This window comes from Bacillus rossius, chromosome 2 (genome assembly GCF_032445375.1).
Source record: "Bacillus rossius redtenbacheri isolate Brsri chromosome 2, Brsri_v3, whole genome shotgun sequence".
Taxonomy (NCBI): Eukaryota; Metazoa; Arthropoda; class Insecta; order Phasmatodea; family Bacillidae; genus Bacillus; species Bacillus rossius.
The window spans coordinates 25,229,025-25,252,052 of NC_086331.1; the positions used below are offsets into that span (position 1 = coordinate 25,229,025).

Here is a 23,028-nt window from a genome sequence, read left to right on the forward strand (position 1 = left end):
TGACTAGGTGGTAGAGTGTGTGTTTTTCTTTACGGAAGATTTATTGAAACTCTAGTGTTATTATTTTGTAATCATTTCACATGTATAACATTGTTTCACACATGGCTATTGCGCTGAACGGTTGTGCTGCCGTCCAGGACTGCTGCGCACATTTCAAAACTTTGCTGCCGACCACCCCTCTTGCAAAAGAGAGGTAGTGGATCTAGCCAGGGAGTTTGTTTCACCCAACCGCCGACTAGACTTCATTTGTTGTTTTAAAATTAATTTAATTTTCATGCATCATTTTTCATTATCATATACAAACTATTGTATCCAATGTGGACAGAACTCTTGGTCTCATTCAATTTATTACATATAATGCATCTAATATACAGTAAAGTCGCGATAATCCGAGGTAGTCTGGGTTGATGGTACCTCAAATTACAAAAAAACTTGGATTACATGGAAAATAATGGAATTTCCAAATACATATGTAAAATGAAATCAAATTTAAAATGTAAATATTAAAATTACAGATATATACTACATATATTAACAGTGTTAGAATACGCATTTAGAACTTGAAAAAACTGTCCAAGGTCTTCTGCAATGCTTTAAAGCAGTGATGTCACACCATTGTCTACGTAAATGGGTATCGCTTGGGGTCGCCTCTGGTTGTTGCTCAATGTAGCATGGTGCTGCCTCCAAAGCTGCTAGTCTATCTGTGTGAGTCATCACTAGTACAGTCGCAGCACAACTATCTTCATCATCAAATTCTTCATTTGGCTCAGATACCATTTTGATGATAGCAGAATCAGTCACTTCAAATTTCTCATCATTGTTCAACCAGTCAGCAATTTCACTGATGTCTGTGTTCTCACAACCTAAATATTTTTTATGAGTTATAATAAGGGCAAATCATCATCTGAGTTGTCTTGTTCACTTCCAGTTTTTAAAATTTTGTTCCAATACTTGTTCACGGTTTCAACCCTCACAACACCCCAAAATTTGGCTATCCAATAAACATCTTTCATCGTAGTTTTCTTAAGAAAATTGCTTACTGTCACTTCACCTTCCGTTGCTCGCAGAATATACTGTAGCAGATGATGTTGATACTTTTATTTCATAGCTGTATCAGGCTAGTGACGTTTAGTGGAAAAATACAGCTCAGATTCCATCACAAGTGAGTTCACCTTCATCAGGATGACACCCTGCATTGTCTAGTATCAAAATCACTTTCCTAGGAAATTTTTTTTTTGTTTCGGGCACAAACTCTTCAAGAAATTACTTTTTAAAAATAGTTTTGTCCATCCATGCTGATTTCTGATTGGTGTACCTAAATAACAGGCATTTAGATTTTGTGATGTTTTTTAAAGCCAGAGGCTTGGCAGCTTTACCGATGACCATTAACTTCAGTTTGTGGTCACCACTTGCATTTGCTGCAGCAAGCACTGTTACCCTCTCTTTTGATTTTTTAAGACCTGGTGCCACCTTTTCAACTTTAGAGGCCAGTGTCTTAGAAGGAAACATCATAATTTAGTCCTGTTTCTTCACTGTTATCACCTGATCTAACGTAAGATTTTCTTCTGTAATAATGTTTGTAATTTCTCGCAAAATTCAGAGTCTGCGAACAGTTTTTCACCATAGATTTCAAGTTGCCTGATACAGTATCTTTTTTTTCCATCGGTCCAACCATCCTGCACATGCAGTGAAATCTTCTTCACCTTCTTCCAGCTCATTACAGAAAAACAGAGTCTTTTCTTGAAGAAATGGACTCGAAATAGGACTTCCTTTTGATGCTGTTAACTAAACCAAAGAAAACGTGCTTTCATAATCAGATTTTTTCATTGATTTTCTGTTGGATGATGAAATGTTAACACATTCAACAGAAGAAAACTTTTTAATTTTGCTTCTGTATCGGCACTAATCTCCTACTGTTGTTTCGCCTACACCGTAGTTGGCTGCAATCTTCTTTAGTGCTTCACCTTGATCAATTTTCTTCAATGCTTCTTGTTTCTCTTCAATAGAAAAAAAAAACTGTCTCTTGGCCTTTCCACTTATTTTTCCAAAAGATAACTCACGAAAGTACAAGAAAATGAAGTTTCAAATTACAGTAGGCCGCACTGTATGTACTGAACAACACAAATGAGCGCGAACCGGTCACAGTACAAGCAGACAAGACTGCCACGGCCTACGTGACCTTGACCGTGTTGCTAACCCGTCAAGAGCCAGCACTAGATTATTGAACACCACTTGTTTGGGTGACGTGGTGGTCTTCAGTCTTTTTTTTTACATCTCGGATTGCACGGAATCTCGGGTTATCAAGACTTGGATTATCGCGACTCTACTGTATACTCAATTCTCATCTTTATTTTTCTTTAGTTAGATATAAACTTGAATATGGTTCTATTATTTGGAACATTCTTAGTAAAACTGACAGTGACAAATTTTAAAAAGTTCAAACCTATCAGTCAAAATCCAAATTTCAATAATAAGTTAGATTTACAGTCTCTTCTTGGCTCATTATCCTCAAGAAGAGATATTTTAGATGCATATGTTTCATAATTTGTGCGTAGTTTAGTTACTTTCACTTGAGAGGGATCCAGTTTGTTTGTTATCTAGTCAGTAATCTCGTTTTCTTGCACGGAAGGTTCGAAGTGTGTGTAAAAAAAGAGCTTTCATCTTCTTAAATATTGGTTTTGCTACAGTTTTGACTACAGATGAGTTCCTAATTCCTGCTTTCTTGGGCGTTTTCTTATATTCATTCGGGAGTGCGTTTGACTCTTAAGTGCTGTTGAAATTATGTTTATGTGAGCATTGAACTAGAGTAAAGCCTTCATCGCCTACATAATGTTTGTTCATGGGAACTCCACTGAGTCGTAGTAGGTCAGCGGGCGAGCCACTGACATCAGATGTTACCACACGTTCCTGCATACCACTAATGCCAGGAATTTGATGCATGCTCAGATCTTGAAGTATCTGCGGTTTGTTTCAAAGCTTGACTGACTGTTATTGAAGAGCAGTATATCCTGTTTTATAATAGGGTGATTTCCTGTTTCAACTCAGATAGGTATTTAAGTTCTAGAGTCCAATAGCAAAGTCTTTAGAACTAGGTTTTCTGATTTAAGGTCATCAATTTTCCTATCTAATTATTTCACCAGGTTCAATAAATCATCCAGTTTATTTGTGTCCATCTTGAGATTCTTTATACTGTCAGATTCCAGTGAACCAGTTTTTTCCAGCGACCGGAACATGATTTACAGGGGTCCTAAGATGAGTTCTTTCTCAAATTCAAGGGGCTTACAGAACCCCTGGAATTCAGGTTGTTCTAGAAGTGTCAATGATGATTAACAATCATAACTGACGATTACCGGCAAGAATAAGAAAAGTAACCATGGACACAACACCACACGAGTTGTGAGGAGTGCGCAGACACATTCGTCATCAACGAAATCGCGACCACCTCGACTAGATGATTGTAATATAAATCACAATAATTTTTTTGGGAATATTACCACCCGAAATTTATCACGAAACTTTGATTAGTATTTGCTTTCACTCATTCTTGCCAAATGATGAACAGGTACATTTGTAACATTGAGAGTACATGTGGCAAATGTAAAGCAGAAGCATGTCATTAATGTGTATAGGGCCCATCAAACTTCAAAATGTTTCTGAAACGTTAAGTTCATGTAGGAAATAACCGTAATAAATATTTAAACTAAAAATCTAATTCTTGTTTAAGTAAAGGCAATGGCTTATCTCTTACCCAAAGCGATTGTAAAAAGCTGTGTGACCTAAAACAGATAATGTGAATGTTTATTTATGCCATGAAATCTTGACATTTCATAAATTTCCCTTTTGTAGTTGTAGCTACGTATGTAGTATCATGATTAATGCCTAATCTCCATTGGCCAATGACTGCTATGGTAATCAGTTTTCCCAATGCATTGGTGGCCATCAATCATTCTCCAGTTGTGACCTGAGGGGTGCATGCAAGCCTGGTGCAGACGACACAATTCTGCCCACTTTGAAGACACACTGCAGCTGGCAGCTGGCAGCTTGCGAGGGGTGGCAGGGGCACTGTCCCATTCTCAAGTCTGTTGATCCTGAACAGCACCAGTCAGTACTTTTGTACAACCTCAAAAACAAATATGGAAAACCACATTATTGTTCTTCTTTAGTATCTCATAGAGTATTTTCAAACATTTCTGTACTTTTTCATGTTTTGAGGATTATGCAACCACATTGAGGACACCCATCAATGCTCCTTCGATCTGCACAAACCGCTATGGTGCATCGGCATCTCCCCAGAGCAAGTATGACCAGAACGCACCATTAGTGCAACATAGTGCAGCCTAGTGCAGCAAGGCCAACAGCCACCACCACTAACGAGTCGACTGTCGCCCGCGCGGAATTCGACTCGGCTTTGTAACTGTATTTATTAATTGTAACTTATGTAATGAAGAAATCATAGACTATATTTTATCTGCATTAATTATATTTTCATTACGAACAACTTTCTGTAACAGTGGGGGCCACCTCTGTCCATCACCTGTCATCTGCTGGCCACGTGGCGACGTTGCGCATGAGTCAACACCCATGCTCTACCTGTGGACAACTTGCAGGCCCATAAATAGTGCTACTTGGTGCCTTTAGCATCACCAGCAGTATCAGTAAGCATGGCAGAATGCGGCAGGACGTCAAAGTCAACTATCCTTCTTCGAACTGTATGTCTAAAGCCGTCCTGTCATAGCTTGTCTTTAGTCAGTTGATGTTCATTCTTATGTGGCAGCGTGAAAATGTGTGTATCCTTTCAACTTCCTTGGTAGCTTAATAGAAAACACATGAGTGGTATTATGTTCTTCTTCTGGTGGTTAGCCAAACAGTAAATAAGACTATTTGAAAATTAAGTTCACAAACAAACATTATTTCTGAGGATGTTACAAATGTTATTTTGTGAATCGCAGACGGATTTGCACAGAAGAGTGGGTACCCTCACTTTCAAATCCTTTTGGTTACTAGCAAACAAAAGTTGACAGGAATTGCTCCAGGGACAGTTAATTTATTTCACCTTGGTATTTGACTGTGGTTGTAGTTCTGTAGCCTAAGTTTTCTCCCTGCCAAGGATTATATTTTAATTACCATAAAAAACACAACTTCAAAATTTCACTTTGGCAGAGTGAAATTTATGAGGCACACCAAACTTCAAAATTAAGAGTGGTATATACCCCTTTTTAAAACCAGTTATACATGCGTCCACTACTAGCCTATTTTCTCGAGAATTATGATAGCTAAAGCTTCCAGATTATTAATCTGACGAGAAAAGTAATGCAGTTTTTCCAATATAGTTTTATATTTTGGAAATCGTGACGCAAAATATATTAAAAAAAATGGTAAAAACAAGCAATTCGTTGACGAATTTCTAGTTATTCGATGAGAAAAATGAAAATTTGAATCTATATTGGAAAAGATTATATTTTTCTGAACAAAATGGTATATTAAAAGTATAAGGTCACAGCATTAAATATCTGTTTATTTGGTTAGGAAAACTGGTTAATTTGGCATTTTCAGTGTCTGCCTTGTGCTGCTCGACGTGAAAGTTGACGCCAAGCTCCGGGAAGACGAGCAGGGTGGGGATGACACTGACACGCCTCAACGTCGCCCGCTGTAGGGGAAGTGCTGATCTGTAACGGTGATAAACCTCCCTCCTCCCTTCACCCTCCTCCCGCTACACAGCAACACCGTTTCTCTGAAGGATTCATAGTCCAGGCATTTTATGAGAAAAAGGGGTCGATTTACGGACAAATTGCAAGAAAAGGTTTTATTATATCAAAATTTGCAGAAAAATTTGTAGAATAACATATCCAAAATCCACCGAAATCCACTTTATTTTGGTAACGTTTTTTCCGGGATTTGTCCCGGAAAAATGCGGAATAAATTAATAACTGGAAAACGGTGCGTTCTACGAAGAAAGGTAAAGACACTAAAATTAAAGAGAGAAAAATTTACCATAACATATAAAAAATTTACAAAAATACACTAATAACTACTATTTTGTTTTCTGGAATTCGTCACGGAAAAACCTAAAATATTGAAATAAATGGAAAATAGCGCATTTTACAGCAAAATGTTTCAGGACAAAGTTAAAGTACACAACGATTTTCATAATATATTACAAATTAACAAAAATCAACACAAAATAGGTTTTTGGTTTTCCAGAAAATTTCCTGGGAAAAAAAAGGACAAATCGAAAACGTATCGTACGTCAAAGAAAGTCGTGACTAAAATTAAAGACTTTTTTTGTATTAAATATAATTTAATTTCACCAAAATCTGCTCATATATATAAATGTATATATTTTTATATGTATAGTTTTTTTTGTGACTCGTCCTGGAAAATCTTTAAAAATTCAATAAAACGAAAACGGAACATCGTATTGAAAAAGTTTCGGTGGGACAAACAGAAGCACACAAGATTTCCTATACCAGATCCTAAATTCACTGAAATCTGGTAAATAGATTTTATTTTGTGATCGGCCACGGAAAAAGTATTGAATATGTAGGCAAAATAACAGAAAGCATTGTATCCCATGTCAAATTGTCAGATCCGAACTATATTCATTTTCCATAATATATATTTAAAGTCACTTAAATTATATTCCTTTTTTCAGTTAGTGATGTGTTAAAACGTTTTTGAAATCTACCAAAATTATGTTCCAGAAAACAAAATCAGACTCATTTCAACTGCTTATCGTTTGAAAGAAAAATTCGACACGTCCATTCTCACAAAACATACCATACAATTAAATTTACACAAGATTTCCAGTGACCTGTATCGAGAAGAAATAGAAAAATATACACACATTGGGATGCACTCTAACACACAATACTGAATAAACATGCATTAGGTAACATACATAAGTACTTTAATTTAAAATAGAGGTTACCTAAACAAACATTAACGTGATTTTATATTTCTATTAATGTTAACAAACTGATCCAACAATTCGGAAAATAACCTACATATAAACTCGAAATGTTATTTAACAGAATCATCCTGTTTAAGAGTGGTATATACCCCTTTTTAAAACCAGTTATACATGCGTCCACTACTAGCCTATTTTCTCGAGAATTATGATAGCTACAGCTTCCAGAGTATTAATCTGACGAGAAAAGTAATGCAGTTTTTCCAATATAGTTTTATATTTTGGAAATCGTGACGCAAAATATATTTTAAAAAAATGGTAAAAACAAGCAATTCGTTGACGAATTTCAAGTTATTCGATGAGAAAAATGAAAATGTGTATCTATATTGGAAAAGATTATATTTTTCTGAACAAAATGGTATATTAAAAGGTCACAGCATTAAATATCTGTGTATTTGGTTAGGAAAACTGGCTAATTTGCATGGATATGTAGGAACACCCTACCTTAAAAGCCGTCACAGTAATTGCAGTCCTCGGGAGGTAATTCACGGTTTTTACAGGTTGATCCATGACAGTTTCCACAAGCCGAAGAACATGAGATGCCGTGTTTCCTAGAACTGCAGTTGGATGCACCGCAACCATCTTCCTTGCAAGTGCACCTGATTACCTTAAAAAGGCATTACGGAACTGTTGGCTTGTCTGTCGAAATTGGCAAGAGAAGGTAGCCACATTTTCTCCATCCCCATTCTTCTGGATTCATCTTAATTCCCTTCCATTCTTGTATCTGATAGAAAACCCTTAAGAAATGGAAACGAGCTGAAGCACTAGTTGGAGGTAATTGTTCTGGTTGTACACATTTGGAACTAGTAGCTGCATTCTCACTAAACACTTTACAACGCAAAGTGTCGAGTGTGTCACTTCTTGACCCATTGTACAGGCGTACTACAGCTGTTCTGCCGATTTTACAGTGTCTTCTTTTGAGACACTGGGAATACTATCTGAAAATACTTTCGCAAGTTGCCTGAAGGCACTGTCATTCTGGAGCAGATCCAATGTTTTCCCCTTTCCTATACCATAGATGTATGATGTGTCACATCCCATGAATGCATGACAGAAAAGAATATTACTACAAATTTCATCACCGAGCTTCAGCTTTAGCTCCTTAATGTGATATGTTTTCTTCTGCCTTTGTTCACTTTTTAAACACAAACAGTTATGTGTTTGTGAGCCAAAGTAGTAGAGTAAAAGGACAAGTAAATCTGTGTCTGTTCCTATAACTATTGTCAACTGTTATTTTGCACATTTTAAAGCTTCTTGGACAATGTAAATATCTGCATCACCTGGTGCTTCAACATTCTGCTTCGCGTAAATGTATTGCTAATAACCTTAAAAATTGTCCTTTATTTCGCTCGTTCAAAAGAAACATAACTTTACGGAGTGATAGATGCATTTCTCCTGTGAATTCAACTACGGGTAATGCATTACCTCTTGTTCTTCTCATATGTGCTGTGTCTTTAGTACTGTGAGTTTTCCCATATCCATCAAATACAGTAGTTGCTAATCCATAATTTTTCAAGATGAAACTCACGTACAGCTGAGCGATCTCGTTGTATGTTGCAGTATGGGGCCAAGGTAACTGATGAAGTAAATATCCTCCGTCAATGACATATTTAATTTAATTTTATATATTTTATCGTTTGCAGAGTTATAACACATGGATAAATAAAATCACTCAGTACAAGGGAATGGGAATTCAATCGTATAAATAGTAACTACATATACCAGCCAGGACAATAGTACACAAATTTTAAGCAAAATTTGATAAAGGTCAATTATATAATGCAATTTTTTTGCCCATAATTTAATTCACGATTTATTTTGAAGTACAGTGCACGATTTCCGTTTTTTTTTTTTTTTTTGCTTTCGATAACTTTTTACCGGGACATTTCCTGAAAAACAAAAAAACCAATTAAATGTTGATCTGTGTTAAATTCTCATATATTATGATAAACATTGTTTACTTTATCTTTTTCCTAAACCATTATGCTGTAAAGTGCACAATTTGCGATTTATTTCATTTTTAATTTTTTTTCCGGGACTAATCCCGGAAAACGAAGCAGAATTTATAAGCTGATTTTCTTGAACTTTGGATATGTTATGGAAAAGTTTATCTTCTTTAATTTTTGCCTCTACAGGTTTTGTCGTCACATGCACCGTTTTTGAGTTATTATTTTATTTCGTGTTTTTTCCGGGACAAAACCCGGAAAAAAGTTACCAAAAGAAAGTGGATTTCGGTGGATTTTGGATATGTTATTCTACGAATTTTTCTGCGAATTTTGATGTAAAAAAAACCTTTTCTTGCAATTTGTCCATGTTTTTTTTCATATCTTTCCTGGACTATCATGGGACAGACGATTTCCTTGGCGAGTAGCTTGAAAAGAATCTTCACTCGGTAGCAAACTACATTGTAAAAGATTTTTAAGTCTGCTGATTCGTTCAATGGTTCGTTAATGCTGTTTGTGAGCTTTCGCATAATATAAAAAAGACGCAATTATCTGTTAGTCGGTACGCATGGAAAAAAAGCAAGACAAATTAATCGGTAAGTTAGGGCGACTTTATTTAAGTGCGAAACGAAAGAAAAGAAGACCAACGGATCTGATTGAGTACCAGAAACAAAGGTAAGATATAGCGATACCGATATTAATTTTTCTTTTATCAATGTAAAAGAACACCGGAGAATTCCAAAACCGGCTAAAAACTATTTTAAGAAACATATTTTACAACTTAGTTTGTACAATGCATTTAATTTTTTAGAAAAATCCGAAGAGTTGAAGAATATGGTGCAGTTCAAGAGGAAGTCAACAGCACAATAACTGATCCCCAAACAGCTAACTTGACGGCTCATTTTTCTTTACCAGGATCAAGCAACGCAGGGAATGAAAATATGGTTCTGAATCCTGATGAGGAGTAAGTAGCCAGTGTTTTATACTACACAAACTGCGAACTGTATTTAACGATAACATTTAGAATTAGCATTTTATTACGTTCAGAGTCTAATGAAAGGCTTAAATTTTTCATATAAATAATTTTCAGTTCAGTAATTGAACTTCTATGGATTTGTTCTTGGAAAAATATATATATACAGGCCTAGTGTTACGGACAGATTAAAGAAAAGTTAGATACTCGGTATTACTGTTGTATGCAAGTCATAGGAAGTTATTATGGCTTGACGACCATACATACGTCATCGATTATCAATTTCAATTAGTAATTTTAAAAAGTGAACTAATAGGGCATTTATTCAGTTCAAGAAAAGTCCATGTGATGTGAAAAATACTAGTGCTATTATAAAACAAGCCGAAAGATAATTAAATGAATCAGTATGGGTGAAGTTATGAGGGTGGGGGAATAATTGCGAGAATGGAAGGCAAGCTATTGATAACTCACTGTGTTCGGTTCCAAAAGACAGTTTCTTCATCCCCCACCTCATTTCCCTTGTTTGAGCGTGTCTCAGTTTACAAATGCGTTCGACTATCAACAAATTATTGTGTTACTTGTGGTAGCCGCTTGGCTGGAAAAACGCCAGGAATCCTTACTGCTGTATGTTGTAATATTCAAGTGCGCCATTGGGTGATTGTCCATGTTTCCTTATAAAAAATATTGAGTGCGAAAAATTTTCGCCTCGTAGGCTTTCTAGTAAAGGACGATATACAATATGGCTCTCCTGCAAACAAAACATTCAGTAAATATATGATGACATAAATTATTATTGTTCCACGTAGGCATTTCTTGTTTTTGAATGTTACTTGTTTGTATGCAAGTTTGTACGTGCATGCATGTGTATGCCCGTATCTCGTGCTGTACCTACATTCTGGAATTAGACTTGTCATATTAGTGTACAATAAAACTCTCTTACATCATATCCCACATTTACTGATTAGTTTGCGAACAGTGGTAGAGTTTATAGGCAGGATTATAGAATTAACTGAATATTTCACTACCTTTAAAGAGTAATTCATCAACATTTTGAGCGGAACACACAACTATAAAATTGTACTCAAATATGAGAGCCAAAATAGGAAATTTCGTTACTTTTGGAATTTTGATACTCGAAATGTCACAAATATATTTTGTTTTAATCTTTGCAGGACAGTCACCAAATCGTACGCCAAACTTCAGCCACCAATCCAACTGCTGGAAACGGAAGCCGGTGTTTTTCATTGGTCCACGGAAGTGTCTGACACCATCATCATAGAAAACATCAACATCGTTGAAAACTTAATAAAATGGCGTATGAAATGAGCAGTGTTCAACAGGAAAGAAAGGTATTTAGAACAAACATTTATCGCTGATTTAGAATTTTTGTAATAAAACGTTTGAACCTATTTGAAGCCAACAACAACCTACTAGAACCTAGTAAGAGCCATAATATACTCTCATGACATACTTAATGTTCCAGCAGTACAACATGGCAGGCAGTCCGAAGAAATAGTCATCAAACAGCTAGAAGACCAGGAAAAAATTAATATAAGTAAAGCTGGTCTTTTTATTGACCAAGAACACCCATTTCTTGCTGCAACACCCGATGGCCTTGTTGGCGAAGGTTGTCTCGTAGAAATAAAGTGTCCTGCTTCGGCATATGGAATGGACATAAATGAAGCCATTCGAGAAGGCAAAATAAAGTATTTGAAATATTCTGAAGAAAGTCCTACTGTCATTTCATTTAAAAAAGATCCTGAATATTTCTACCAAGTCCAGGGTCAACTTTACATAACCAGAAGGGATATTTGCTTGTTTGGCATCTGGACTTCGAGCCAAAAGAAATTAAAAGTACCTATTGGAAATTTTCAGAGACGACACATTCTGGAAAGAAAAAAATGGAGCCAAAACTCGTTTTATTTTACACACAATGCGTTCTTCCGGAATTAGTTGATCCTAGACACACAAGAAATATGGAAATTCGGGATCCGCCGCACATAACAGAGGCTATCAGAAGTCATAAGATAAAATGCATGGGAAAACGAAGATCGCCCAAAACAAAACCGAATATTACACCCTGATTACATTAAACGTGAACATTTTTCAAGCTTTTGCAGAACTTTCAAGAAAATGTTGGTCTTGGATAATCATTCAAACTAATTTTTATAGTGACCTGTTTGATTTATCAATCTAAGTCGCCTGCTCACTTTGCTTCATAAAATATCACCTTTCATACTGGAAATTATTCTTGCTCATTGTTTCTAGAACATTTAACCATGCCAAGCATTTTCATGAACCTTCATTTTTAGTATGCCAGCACCTACGTGTGCATAAGAAAGTATAGCCCGTGTGGTCACGTTCAGTGGCTACCTAGAGAATCATTACCGTAATTATTTTGGATATGTAAAAAAATAAAATGTCTTACCTATAATGTAAATTTTAAAGCTGAGTTAAGCTTTCCAGAATGGTTAAATGCTCAAGTGAGCAATGGTGCTTTAAAATTATAGAAGACATTGCTTGTTTAGGTGAATAAATACTGAGGTGTTCGTAACTGTTACTTAGTTTGAAGGAAATTAATTCATTTGGCAGCCAATTGAGAAATTTTGTAAAATTTTTAAATGAGAAACAAGAGAATTTCATAAAAAGAGTGTTCGGTATGACTTCTTGTCTGGTAAGTCCTAACAAAAAGGAGAAACGAAATAAATGTATAATAGCGACCATAAAAATATTTTGCTTCAGTGGTAAGCTGAATTAAATTCTGTGTTTTGTTGTTTTAAAAGTGTGTGTGCATTAAATCAAATAGTATAAATGCCTGTCTAGTTATAAATATAAAGCTTATGTACATTTTTTGTGCGTCACAGGTAAAAACCAATTTGTGTGTAATTCTACTAAACTTGTTTAAATAATCTGTTGTCGTTTACTGTATCGGATTTGTAAAATTATTTCTATTTAAGCATTTGTTTCTCTTAAATACCTCTCTAAAAGCCATCTACATACTTTTAAGATTGTTGGACTTTTCTGCAAACTGTTTTGAAAAAGTTTTTTGTGATGTAAAAATATTTGTGTTTAAAATGTCTATTATAACGTAAATTTTTTTTTAAATTTGTCTTTCTTGGAAGTAACTTGTGCCCACGTTGGTTTAATTTATAGTGCTCTTTTTAAATTTATTTGTCTTTTATAACATAATGAACATTGTATATTGGTGTGAAACAAAATGTATAAATTACATGTGAAATGAATACATGTTTTATAATGTGGAATTATGTAACGATTTTTTGTATAGTGCCTTTTTATACCACGTCCAAATAAAATATATGCTACCTGCATGATAACTCATTGCCATGACACAAGTGAAACAATTACAAATGAGATTATTCCATGTTATAAAAACACGAACACTTTTTTTAAAAAAATAATACATAATATGTATGGATTTCGAAAAGCTTTTACAACTATCATTGACAGATGCGAGTTATAAAAAATACATAACATCGATTCGGAAAATATATTTAACTTCGGCAAGATTTGTTTGCAGAATAAGGTAATTTCATGTTCCTTGGAGGATATGTAACGTTTAATATCCACGTGACTTCGAAAATTACGATGTAATATCACTTTTCCCACTTCATGTAAAAGTTTGTGTTTTCAGCAAAAACATAGTAATCCATTTTATCTTTTTTTTTTTACTTATGAACTACTAAACACGCGTAAAAAAATGCTACCATTACGACAAACATACTTTTCGCGTTATTTGACATTTGAGTTGAATGAAACGTTGTGTGTAGCCACTAGCTCGCGCGGCGCTCCGCTCGTACGGGGAAGGCAGGCAGGCAGGCAGGCAGGCAGGCAGGTAGCAATGCTGTCGAGACATCCCGACCCGTACCGCGCCGTCATGAGGAGGGAATGACCATGGAGTGAGGGAGGGTAAACCGAGTCCATCCCCTCCACCGACATCATTTCGCCAGGACGCGCTCCTAGTAGGCCACTCCTCCAAGGCTTAACTCCGCCCAGGCTAGAAGTATTTTGTGCTGCTCGCGCCGGATTCTGAGTAGCCGCTTCTCTATAAACCACTCTTAATGTTTCACCAGTGCATTAGCTTTAATACTTGCCTATTGGTTCTGAATGGTAAAAAAAAAACTTGCATGACCACCAGGTACTTATTCCCTCTGTCTGTAACTAGCGAAGGACCTAGAATATCAAATGTCAACCTTATTTGTGAGTTGAAAGTTTAATATAGTGTTACAAGGCTGCTAGAGGTAAGGTCCAGCCAGCTTGACTGGTGCGCAGGCTGGGCGGATTCCTAGGGAAAATCCCACTTCCTTCTTCAGAAGCAAAACACATGTAGCAACTGTCCCTTCCCTATCGCTACACGGAAATTCCATTAGCGATGTTCCCAAAGCGTCCGGATGCCTCTCTGTTGCTTTATAGGTTCTGCAAGTTCCCAGAGCCCCATCGCATGAAGTGGAATAACTAGGATACCATTGTTCTAGCAGCTTTGAATGTTAAGTCAGGGGACTTTGATGACATGACACTTTGGAGGACCTAGAGACCTTTCTGTAGCAGGACCTCAGAGGTATAAAAGGCAGGGCCACTGGCTATCCTACGAGCTGGAGTGAATTAAAGTGAAGAGTAAGAGTGAGCCCTCTGCGAGCGATAGCGGGCAATGAGCGACGGGCTTTGTGTGCGAAGATCAGAGCATAAAGATTGTGTCATCGTATGGCAGATGAGTGAAAAGCGCGAAGCAGTATTTTGGGACTTAGGTGCGGTGTAAGAGACAAACAGTAGATAGAGCCACTGTTGAGCCGAGCTCCAGTGGGGATAGTAAATAGTGGACTTACGAAAGTGTAATTAATTTGTGCACAGTCATTTATATTCTTGTAATTTAGGAAAATGTGTACATAGTAGTTAATAAATAAACTGAAATTAATTTTGGCTAGCCTTTCCGGGCCTGTATCCTCACTTGTGACAATATAAACAAGGAGGAAATAAATTTTCTATCATCTTCTTTCAAACAAAACACCTCTATCCTTTAGGAATTTACTTTTTAAAACTCATGACAATATAAATAAAAATATGAGAAAACATTTCACATGAAAATTATTTTCAAAATCAAAGAAATAAATAATACTTACGAAAATCTTCATGACAAGTTTTGTTAATGATTCGAAACACATAATCCGTTGATTCTTCGGTTAATTCTTCCAATTGCTCTGCAGGCAGAACTCTACCTTTTCGGCGTATCTTAGGAAACACTTTACCTGTTGGAAAAAAATGACTGTTATAGAAAGCTACTCTTTATTTTAGTCACACCAAATTTCACACCAAGAATTCTAGTAACAATAAAGTTGTTTTTGTCTACGAGCATAAGTTTAGTGATGTAGAGTCTTACAAACTTTTAACCTTATGATATTGTTGAAGAAAGAGTTATTAATTTTTATTTTTACTATAATTGATTATAAAGGTAACTGAATGTTCCATAGGGATGGAAAACTGGTATATTTTATCAAGGATTATAATTTAAACACTTTACCTATTTTAATTTTTCCTATAATTCCTATATTTCTAAATTGCATATGTTAAGATATATAGCAAAATAAATAAATTACATAAATTGTGTCTTTTACATTTAAAAAAAAAATAGTTTCCAAATTTTAAAAGGTTTATGACACTGATTTCAAAACCTGACTATTATTCAAAGCTAGGTGATGTTATTTTGTGAACAATAAAATAAAATTTTGTGAATTTTTTTTGGATGTAGTAAATTTTAAGCCATTAAAAAAAGGTACTAATTTTTAAACATATATTTTCCTAATACTACAGGCTGCTGCTGATGATAGTCTCCACAGTCCAAATATATGTTTTAAAAAAACTCTGATTACTGTAGCATATTAATATGATTTGAGCAGACAACTAGCATTTCCAAAATAAAATACATACATTGCACATGTTCATAATGTCTTTATCACTGATATTAAAATGAATCCGTTTGGTTTAAGATTTTTTACAGCATACACAGATTCTTCTAAAATGCATACACTGTAATTCCTGCTTGTTAGTGAGACATTTTGCAATTTTATTTTAACACTGCTGTTGATTCTCTACTGGCTATTTATAATTATTTTATCAGATCATCCATGGCTGAGGATGAACTTAATGATGTAGCAATACTAGGTGTTCATCAACAAAAGTTGGACTTGCTTGCTCTCACCTAACATCACAGCATCACTCTTATATCACAAAGGATAAACCATGTTGCATACATATTTGGTAAATGGCTATGTTTAATAATTTATTGTGGTTTATTTTTACTTTACATAATTTGTTCCACGTTCCATGAAATTGAACCATCTACTACCAATGATGAAACACATTTTTTTGCAAAATAAAATTATCAAAAACTATTTAACTATTATTTTAGTGATTTTGAATATCAAGGACATCTATTTCAATGTTTGTTAATTTTGTTTGTCTCACAGTATTTTTAATAATACAAAAAATATTTTATTTATTTTATATCATCAGAGGAAAAGTCATTATAAAGCAAAATATTTTGTAGTTTTTGTAAGCATATGTACATATTAATAACATTGTTTTTAAAAAGAAATTTCCAGTTTGAAGGACTTTGCTCCCACAACTTTGTGAAAAAACTTTTGTACATTACTTCCTGTTGTTATTCTCACTTCCAATGAAAGCAGAAAGATGTAGATGTTCAAACACAGCACTATTTTTTCATAGGCACTAGTCACAGCTTGACTTGCATCAATCGCAAAGTGAAGTATGACTTCCATTTGTGTGGCATAATGGACCGTGATAGTGCATAGGTGTTGTAAAAATAATTAAATTTACCTTCCTTTTTTTAAAATTAAACCCTACTGTAACAATGAAACAAATATCCTTCTGATTGTGCAACTCTTATTAATATATGCCCTGTTAATACAAATACTTGTTTGTATTATCTAAATACACCGTTCCATTAAGTGAAGTAAGTTTTTGAACAAATATATCATTAATAGTAGGTTTTTTTAAAAATTTTATGTGCATTAGCAGGTGATAGTCTATAATTAGCTAGTTAAAGTGTTTTGAAAGAATGATCACTGTTACAAACAGAAAATTTATCAAAATTAAATGTGTAAAATTTTTGTTGCTACAAACCTCACTACTACAAGGTGCTAAAATTACAGTCCTTTCAAGTTTATATTTATGAAACTGCTCTTTATTTTGTCAAAAATGCTCCCTCTCTTAGTTTCTGCCCATTAGCTGGGCAGGTTGCATGCCCTCTTTGACACTTAGATGCATCATGTCACTTGGTATTTAGGAGGCCCTACGTTCAATTTTCCTGCGAATGTAGTAAATTCTCATAACCTGCTTTTTTACTAATTTAGTCAAGTTTACTAAGCAAGTTAGTAAACAGGCCATCACCCAAAACTCACTCAAATAAAATTTTGTGATGTCAAAAATATTTTAAATAATCCAAAAATGTTATACCTTTTATTTGTACTTTCCTTTTAAGTCACGTACATTATTCTCACCTAAAACTTTACTATAAATTTCCTTAATATTTTGTTGTATTTTTTCCCCTCTGGTTAGTTTATTTTTAGATTTAACTTTTATTTTTACAAGAGGTTATATGTAAATTGATTTTTATTATTTTCAGTTTCTTGGCTAATATTTATAATTTTTTCCTTTATGTTTATGTTTATTTTCTTCTTTATTCTATATTAGCTGATACTAATTTTACTCCTTACGGTTTGTTTGAAAAGCATCAAAACATATATATATATATTATATATAATATTTAATATATATATATATATATTCCTATATATATAAACCTTTGTACACACACAATCTACTTGTAGCTGGTTTTAAATAATCCTCAGTTAATAATTGACCACTAACATTTTTTCTAATATGTTAAGGGTGTATATCCCATTCCAGGTTGTTATTTTATATTTACATTCCACATGGTTCAACTTGATAACTTTTTGAGTGGCTCAACTATCACTAAATTAAAAAAAAATTACACGTGTACACACATGCACAGACACAAACACACAGACACAAACAGACATACACAAACACAGACACACACACATACACAAACACACACAAACACATACATAGAAACACACATACACAGACACAGATGCAAACAGACACATACACAGAAACCGAGACACACACACAGACACAGAGGCAGACACAGACACAATAGTATCCTTTTTGCACATTTATCTGGCAAAGTTTAATTTTTAACATTTTCGTGCAACATGGCTAAGGAGAATGAAATTGAATATAAAACTGGAACTTTTTGATTAAAGTCAATTTTACTGCGTGCTATTTAATATGGTTTCTTTCAGAAAAAAATTATTTAATTTTACCTGGCCATTTTATTTAAAGCTGGAGTCTCAATTCCACAACAAATGTGACACAACAAACCCAACATAGAGCATTCCAGCATAACAGTTTTAATACTGTAATGTCACAATACCATGACAACATTAACCTGACGATTTCTGATTTGGCTGTCGGCAATTTGTTCCAAGCCAAATACTTCCCTAAAATGCAGAATAGAATGTGCTAAAATCTGTGTGGAAAAGGAAAAGAACATGCTATCTCAGCCCATGCTTTTTTTGGCTCATTTCTGAAGTATATCAACCCAATGTCATACAGAAAACCATTTGCCTGAACTATGTTTAGTAAAAGTTCTTCGCTAAACTCGTCTATTCTTAAATTAAATCTTCACCAATCTACAATAACAACTTCGACCATCAATACGATTACATCCGTTTACAGATGAAGGCACGCTATGCTATTAAAGTGTCAGGGCACATATTTTGTCGGGGTGATGTCATAGCGACCTTGCATTTCATTGGCTACTAAGCGTGTCGAGCCATTCATATAGAGCCTGTTAAAGCATTGTGATTCCAGCTTAAAAGGCAAAACAAAATTAAATAAATTTTTCTGAAAGAATTTTAAACCATACAACACGTTAGCCACTAGCATTGCCTTAAAACCCAAAAATTGTCAGTTATTTATTCCAGTGAGTTCCCCTTATCCATACAGCATAAAAATGTTAAAAATTCATCTTTGCCAGCTAATTATAGAAAAAATTATGCACTATATATTTTTCATTTTGTTGAATTTCGGCCACTCAAAAAGTCTACAATTTTAACCGTATTAGACATGAATAAAATAATTACCTGAAACAGGACTACACCCTTAAGGCATATAAAATATTTTATATTATCTGCTATTTATGTACAGTTTGCAAATATTGTATTATTTTCATAATTTTTATAGGTATCTCAATTATAACATTTATTTAGATATCATACACAACACTGTTAAAACACAAGTGTAGCTGCATTTGTAAACCACTAGTATTTAGTAAATAATACATCACAAATCATTGTCTTCACCTTTTCCTCTTTGTGACCACAAGGGTGGGTCAAGTTGGCCATGAGGGAGCAAACCGTTCTCCAAACACGACAGAAAGGCAAGCAGATGTCCGCCTCGGGGGAAGTGAATAGGTGGATGCTGTATTCCATCTTGACCCACAAGCACGATTGTCCCGCCAGAGTCGGCTGGAAAGTATTCACAAACCGGCATTAGCCACAAAAAATATGCATTTTTAGAAAAATGAGTTTAACTCAAAGAAACAATGTCTCCTCCCTGAAATCCTAAAAAATCTACCATTACAACCAACAGATGGAAAGAATTCGAAACCAAAAAACGGGCAAAGTGGTTCTATTACCCCCCTCTATTTCCCAAACAAATTCTGCATTCACTCCTGTCCCAAGTGTGTTTATGCTCAAATAGTTATTCAGTTAACCAAAAACTATAGCTTACATAAGACTTTAAGATTTACCTTTAAACATGATCTTATATTACTGCAACACTATATTCACATATAAATGTCAAATAATTTTAACAAAACTACATAATATTTTATTAAGTTGATGATGTGATCAGCCTGGAAGCTGGATTGTACCCCGGCCATCGCTGTGGGGATATGACCATGGCATGACTGGAGTGAAGTAGCGTGATGGCTTACAATATTTATTTAAAACTCACCTAGCTATTGTTGTGATCTGAAGGCTTATTCTTCCCATATGCAAAGATAATTCAATAAATGCTATTATTCATTTCAAAACTTAACCCCTCACCATACTTAAAGTTAGAACATAAAAATTATTAAGTGAAGATATAAATTTATTTACTCAGGCAGACACTTCATTATGATCAAACTTAAAGACTATGCTTCTATAAATACTAGTGTTTCAACTTTCAACCTTTATTTATTTCATGTTATAATAGCTTATACACAACATACATCAATAAGATGCCATCTTACATCTCTCTTTCTGCCATCGCAACAGTTTCGGTTAATACAAAATCCTCTCGACTGCGCCATGTTTCATTTTTATTTATTTCATTGTATAATAGATGATACACAACATACATCAATAATACGCCAGCTTACATCTCATTAACTGTCTGCCGTCGGTGTCAACCACTGCACCCATAACAACTAGTACATATAAGAACATTTAAGCAAAAGCAAATGTTAATTATGATAAAAATTACCAATGTATTGGCAACCAATGTAATGGGGACCATTTGTAAGGGGGACATTCTTCATTATATGACACCACCAGTGTTAACACTTGAAGGAAAGGGAAGGGGTAGGAGTTGGGATTTGGTAGGGGAAGTGTTTGGGATCAGATTGGGTTGTGAGTTGGTGATTCTCACACTTGATATTTAAATAATGTCATTTATTCACTTAACAATATTCTGTCCTGTACATGGACGGGTCGCTAGCAGAAACTCGAACATAGGCCCTCGATCGCGAGTACTCCCCGCCCGGCACATGACTGGGTGAGGCTCATGGTCTGCTGGACTCTACTCCCCCTAGTCTCTTAGTGATAAAACATTATCTACGTGTAAGTACTAATTACTGGCCTAACATCGGCCTGAAAACAACCATCCACACTGTGAACTCTACTGAACCCACTGCACCAAAACTGCTTGTTAGCTCGACGCTCGCATGAGGGGCGTGGCGAGAGACAAGAGACGATGCATTGCAAGGCAGTGGTTCTCAGCGATGGGAGAAGGAGGTGGGGGAGGTGAGGACAGCGATCTGGGTGCTGCCTCGACAACTGCACACACTCCGATGCCTTTACAGACTTATTGCTAAATAAATCATCTAGTCTTAAATTCTCTTATGCCTATAAGATAAATATGGTACAGATGCTAGAAGTCATCTAAAAATCATAAAGATGTTAAAAAAGGTGAACTAAAAAAATAAAGCAAAGCAAAAGAACATGAGCAAAAACTAAAACCAATACAATTTTGTGAGAGGACCAAAGAAAAACATTGTGACTATCAAAATATGTACATATGCTACTGAGTGGAATATTCTGAAGGTGTGACCTAAACATTTTTTTAGAATTTTACCTTTCTGATGGCAGTGAACATACACAACTTCTTCCACCGTCATGTTGAGAGCATAGTCCCAGAAGGAGCTGTAACAAAATTTTTTTATGAGAACATGTTTTGAATAAATTCAAACTATAATAAGTAAATCTGGAGGCCTGTAAAAATGTTTCCATTTAGTAAATCACTGAACAATTAAAAATTAAACTCCTAAATAAAAATAAAATAATATATTCAAAGAAAAAATTTCAGTTCTATTGCACAGACATTTTTTAAGTCCAAATCTAAAAACTTAATATGCAAACAAATAACTTTTTTTCTGCTTCAATTCCATTTTTTTTTTCCCCTACTTCTGAGTTTTCAGAAATCAAAATAAAATCACACACTTCACTAAATACTTCAAGCCTAGTGTAACATGTATTTTATATGAATCTTACTATACTTATACTTTGTATTACTTGGAAAATAATTAACTTACTGAATAAATGGTCAAAAATTCAATAGCCTAATAAAATTTTTGATTCATGTAAGGATAACTTTGTTTATCATTTTAATTATGTTCTCCCTGATTAGTAATACAGGCAATGTTCATTTCACTTGCTTGATTTTGTTATTACAGAATTTTAATTCAAATTTAATATCAACTGAACAAACAAAGTTAATGACATTAACAAAATTATTTTTCCATTTTCTATTGACAATGTAAGTAAGTATGATTACTAGTTGTCAATAAAAAAAAATTTCACTGTTGAACTTTAAAGGAAACATTTTTTAATACTAAATACACTTTTTTTATTGTGCTCTCAATTTGAAACTTAAATAAACATGATATAGGTACTGCAAATTTTCTCAACCATTATTTTTTTAATTTGTTGATAATTATCAACCCATTAAAATGGGTCACAAAAGTGTAGTGACCTTATCACTAGTCTCACATCAAAGCAACCCAGGTTTGAGTTCTGGGGATCCAACCAAGATTGTTATCTAGTAGAAAACGTGGCGGATGTTACTGTGAACAACTCGGTTTTCTCGAGACACTCCCATTCCCCCCCACCAACAGCATTCCGAACAGCTCCCAAAACCTCTCATCTCACCTCATCTGAACTAGTATTTCAGAGGACCCAGCTTTGAATCCAGGTATGATTATCCGTTTTTAGTTTTTCACGGTTTCATGGAATTAATCCAGGCAATTGCTGGGATGGTTCCTCAATTGAAGCCATGTTGTAACAACCCAGATTACAACCTTCCTCATGCAATCCAGTAATAATCTTTTGTTATAAATTTTTTTTGTCAAATTTCAGGTTAGATTTTCAAATGATGTAAAGTTTTTTTTTTCCTTTTCAAAGTTATTGTAAATGTAATTCTCCATGTTTATTGTTTTTATTTTTAAAATTCATAAGTTTATTTTTTGAAGTAATTTTTTTGCTGGCTTCTTTGTGTGGGAAGGCATGCTGACGTGATTTTCCTTCGTTATTTCCATGACTGAGGCTTTGTTTCACACGCTAGGCGTGTGAGTCACGGTCACGGGAGTGTGAGAAAGAGACAAAATCGCTGCGTCGTGGGAACAGAAGTAAGCATTTCGTGGGAGCTTCTGTTGCTATGCGCCATGATTGGCTGAAAATTACGTCAGCGAGCCCAGGACACTGCCTGCATGAAGGAAAGGAAGGTTGTAAGAACAGTCATTGTCTGAGCACCGTGCCGAG

The 23,028-nt window shown here is 34.8% G+C and overlaps 1 protein-coding gene across 1 annotated transcript in view; it reads right to left on the reverse strand.

Moving 5' to 3' along the window:
• Positions 1-23,028, reverse strand: part of LOC134529183 (small G protein signaling modulator 2-like) — a 312,573-nt gene that overhangs the window by 120,272 nt on the left and 169,273 nt on the right. Inside the window, exons 10-12 of the mRNA XM_063363019.1 lie at positions 21,347-21,414; positions 19,309-19,473; positions 15,019-15,144 (exon numbers count right to left, since the gene is read on the reverse strand). Coding sequence (XP_063219089.1) covers positions 15,019-15,144; positions 19,309-19,473; positions 21,347-21,414 — 359 coding nt within the window. The remainder of the gene's footprint in view (positions 1-15,018; positions 15,145-19,308; positions 19,474-21,346; positions 21,415-23,028) is intronic.